This window comes from Capsicum annuum, unplaced genomic scaffold (genome assembly GCF_002878395.1).
Source record: "Capsicum annuum cultivar UCD-10X-F1 unplaced genomic scaffold, UCD10Xv1.1 ctg77490, whole genome shotgun sequence".
In the NCBI taxonomy this organism is placed as follows: domain Eukaryota; kingdom Viridiplantae; phylum Streptophyta; class Magnoliopsida; order Solanales; family Solanaceae; genus Capsicum; species Capsicum annuum.
Genome location: NW_025887891.1, coordinates 17,080 through 21,593, shown reverse-complemented (window position 1 = coordinate 21,593; position 4,514 = coordinate 17,080). Strand labels below are relative to the sequence as shown.

The window sequence follows — 4,514 nt, the reverse complement described above, 5'->3', positions numbered from 1 at the left end:
TAGATAGATCACTATACTAATAGTTCAATAGTCAAGTCAATTATTAGCCACCAATTCTTATAATAAACTCGATCTAAACATCAATTAATATGCTTCCCTAAGGAGTCAATCTGTCAATGTCACAACTCTTGAAATGACAATATAAAATACAGTGAGATGATCTTACACTATTCATTGGCCTAGCTAATTGGATGTATTGAATCATTTAGTAAGGTATTTAATTACAAATATAGTTTCTCCACATTCACAAGATACTTACGGATAAGGCTGCACATAAGCTATCCTTTCCAAACTCCACTTATGAAATTAAATCAAATATGTTTTTATTGCATTGGACTTAATGTTCTGTATTTGGGTTAGTCTCTACTCGTTAAGGATATATTAGGTATAAAAAATTTGAATTCGGATATCAAAATTCCAAAGTTCAAATCCAATCATAGGTTTGAAAATTTTAGAAGTTAAACCCAGATTACATATTCTATTCGTAATCTGAAAATCCAAGCCAAAGATTTTGAAAGATCGAATTTCAATTTTGCCCAAACTATGCCCATCTCTACCTAAAACACTTAGGGGCCATTTGGCAGAGAGTATTAAAAAGATAATGCATGTTACTAATAACTTGTTTGGTACACCTTTTTATCCTATATATTATTAATATTTGCATTAGTTTTGCACTCTATTTGGTATTAAGGAGTGTATTATTGATGCATGGAAATCCATGGTATCAGTAATCAGTGGCGGAGCCAGGATATTCACTAAGGAGGTTCATAAGTGAACATACGAACTAACCGAAGGTGGTTCAACATCTAATATATATACATAAAAAATAGTTTTAACCATGTATATAGCATAATTTTTCGCCGAAGGTGGTATCCGAACCCCCTCGGCAAAGGGTAGCTCTGCCCCTGTCAGTAATGGAATGGATTTAATGCATGCATTAGTATAGTTAAAGTCACAATAGTCCCTTAAAACTTTTTCTACATCCTTTCCATCATATTTATGGGGATATTTTTATTTAAAAAAAAACTACTTTTTTTTTGAGATTATACAATTATTGTTATTTTTAATATATCAAACCAAACACTGCGTAAGAAAAATGCAAGCATGACTAACGCAAGCAATGGCGGAGCTAAGATTTTCATTAAGAGGTTCAAAAGAGCACACGGGAACTAGCCAATGGGGTTCAACATCTACTATATATACATAAAAAATAATTTTAACCATGTATAAATAATATAATTTTCCTCGAAGGGGGCTCGGATGAACCCCCTAAGTATATGCTAGCTCCGTCCTTGAAAGCAAGTATTAGTTAAGGAAAATTTTACCAATACACTATATTTTACGCTATTCTTATACACACTATCAAACTACCCTTAGTGATCAGGAAGGTGTACTAATACATTGACTTAATAACAACGTGCATTAACAAGTTACTTTGCTATCAAATGGGAAACTAAGTACCCACACACGACGTTGTTGGTTGTGTGTCTTAATTACAACATGCATGCATATAAATTTCTCTTCAACCAAATAACTCTACCAAGTTAATTACTCCAATTTTTTATAAATAGGTTCAGCTCAACAAACAAAGAACACCTGAGAGTAGAAAATTAAAGCAAAAATGGGTTCTGAAAATATGAAGCTTCCAATTATAGACTTTTCTCATGAGGACCTAAAGTCAGGAACACTTGTATGGAACCAAGTGAAAAGCCAAGTTCACAAAGCACTAGTAGAATATGGCTGCTTTGGAGCAACCTTTGATAAAATTCCTACACACCTTCGAAATTCCATTTTTGAATTCTCACAAGAGGTTTTTAATCTCCCTTTAAAAACCAAAGTTAGAAATGTTTCAACCAAACCTTTCCATGGCTATGTTGGACAGTATCCTGCAGTTCCGCTTTACGAAAGCATGGGCATTGATGATGATAACATCCCTCATGAAGTTGAGAAATTCACTCAAATTCTTTGGCCTGAAGGAAACCCTACTTTTTGGTAAAACATCATTCTCCTTTAACCCCTCATTATAACATGACTTTATATTATTGTTCTTCTTTATACACACACACAATGTGTGTGTATATATATATATATATGATGTATCTATTCCATACAATAATGTATAAACAGTGTAGAGACCCCAACAGTGTAACTATATATTTATACAAAGAGGTTAAAATCAGTAAAAATAAGGAAGTTGGGCAAAATTTGGTAACTACGAAATTCAATTACTCTCCTGAAAAGCATTTTCCTTCGTACCGAGACACCCTAATTAAGTCTTATCACATATTCACTAAACATTTTATCTGATATTCACTATTGAGCTAAACTCAAATAGTCAATAGTAGTAGTCAATGGAAACAAATAGTCCAGTAGGAATTAGTAGCATCATTCAAGCTTGACAAGTCCAAAACAGGAGATATGTCATTGGGTTATTGAGGTTTATTCATCATGACATGAGTTCATCACCAAGTCAAAGAAAGGACTGGAATATGCACAGCCCTACTAAATGGTGCATAGATGTTATGCCTATTAGTAATACCTTATTCTTTAGCAATTTATAATATTTCAATTCTTATATGTGATGGCAGTAAAACTATTCAGTCATACTCGGAGCAACTATCAGAGTTAGACCAGATAGTAAGGAGGAGGATTCTGGAGAGCTTAGGCCTCGAAAAGTACACGGATGAGCATATGAATTCGACCAACTATATTCTTCGACTGATGAACTATAAAGCACCTCAAAGCAGTGAAACTAAACTAGGACTGAGTGCTCACACAGACAAGAACATTGTTACCATACTGTGCCAAAATCAGGTGAAGGGTCTTCAAGTTTTGACCAAAGATGGGCAGTGGATCAATGTCGATCCTACGCCAAACACTTTCACTGTCATGATTGGAGACTGTCTGCACGTAAGTTCTTCTAACATTTAGCTCTGCTCTTATTTTCTTTTGGTTTAACTTAGGATAGTGGCGGATTCAATTTTTAAACTAGCGCGCACATTGTTCTATCCTGAGATTGGATGCTCGACGGACCACCCTACTGTCATTCTTTAGTCTTTTGTAGGTCCGCCACTGAATGTATATACAAAAAAGATTATTATATCAACTTATTTCTACTAATAATTAATTATAGCATGTAATATATCCTGTTTTTCACGTTACATATCCAATAAACGGACCTATCTGTCCTTCAGGTCTTACGTTTTATCTGGAAATGAACGATAGTTTGTATGATTTTTTTCCGTAGGCATGGACAAATGGTCGGATGCATTCGCCATATCATAGAGTGATGATGACAGGAAACGAAGAAAGGTACTCAGTTGGTTTGTTTTCAATACCTAATAAAGTCGGATACATGATCCAGGCACCACAAGACCTGGTAGATGAAGAGCATCCTTTACTCTATAAGCCCTTTGATCATCTTGAATTCCTAGCTTTTTGCTACTCCGAAGAAGGCATAAGATTTGAATCTCCTCTGAAGACCTATTGTGGTGTTTGATTTTAATTTATGTACTTTAATTATGTTACTTGGAGAATAAATATGTATGCTCCAGAAGTATATATATGCTTGCGTTTTATGCACTAGTCTGAGTAATAATATTGTTAGGCCAACTCAGAAAATCAGAATAATGAATGTATGGCTGCTTTTATAACTCTCTGGATTATCTATAATTGAAGAGGCATGTGAAAATGCAAAGGAAAAGCATAAGAGAAGCTAAAAGTATTACCTTCGTCATTGCTAGGGATCAAAGTCGAGTCATGACAATGTAAGACGAAAATTTTTCTTTTTTTTCTCAAACTCTGCCTGTAATAGGACTATATAAATGAAATAAAGGTTTCGTTTAGCAAAAAACATGAAATTATTTTTTTTTCTCAAACTCATGGTAGTATATAAGACTGTGTGATGTTTTATATGAAAATCATAATCAGATCATGCTCACTGCATAGAGAGAGGGAGAGAGAGAGATGCTTAATGATGTTTGCTTTTCAATATACACCCACTAAAGTTTTGTGCATACAAAGTACAAATTACTAGCTAAATTCGATCTGTTGTTACAGGTTATTCATTTTTTTAATAGCATGTCAAGTTTACCTGATAGTGTAAAATATTTTATACATTGATAGTACACAAAACTTAAATTTCTCTTTTAATGAGTTTCCATTATATTTTAAGCTTTTGAAAGTTGTTCACTTTAAACGTGATATATTCTCTGGTTTTGTTTAAGCCTTTGTTAATTAGGGGTATTGATGTTTTAGATTATACCAGTGAAAGTTCTAGAATTCTTTGTTTATGAGTGATATAATAATTAGCTTCGCTCTGATTTAGCAATTGTCTGTGTATCTATTGGTGCATCACTGATACATCGCGAATTTATGTATCATTTATATAGGGTAAATTTCAGAAACTGATGTATCACTTATACAGAGCGAATTTCAAAAATTCTTGATAAATTTGGTAATCATCCAAACTATGGCTATGTTTGATAATCAAGCACCAAATTATTGCTATTTCT

General features: G+C 33.5%; 1 protein-coding gene across 1 annotated transcript; it reads left to right on the top strand.

The window, feature by feature from the left end:
- The first annotated feature begins 1,610 nt into the window (after positions 1-1,610).
- LOC124894791 (probable 2-oxoglutarate-dependent dioxygenase AOP1) lies at positions 1,611-3,830 on the top strand. The gene is made up of 3 exons (XM_047405331.1): positions 1,611-1,992; positions 2,589-2,910; positions 3,248-3,830. The coding sequence occupies exons 1-3, from the start codon at positions 1,622-1,624 to the stop codon at positions 3,497-3,499; spliced, it is 945 nt and encodes a 314-aa protein (XP_047261287.1). The 5' UTR covers positions 1,611-1,621; the 3' UTR covers positions 3,500-3,830.
- Positions 3,831-4,514: the final 684 nt, after the last annotated feature.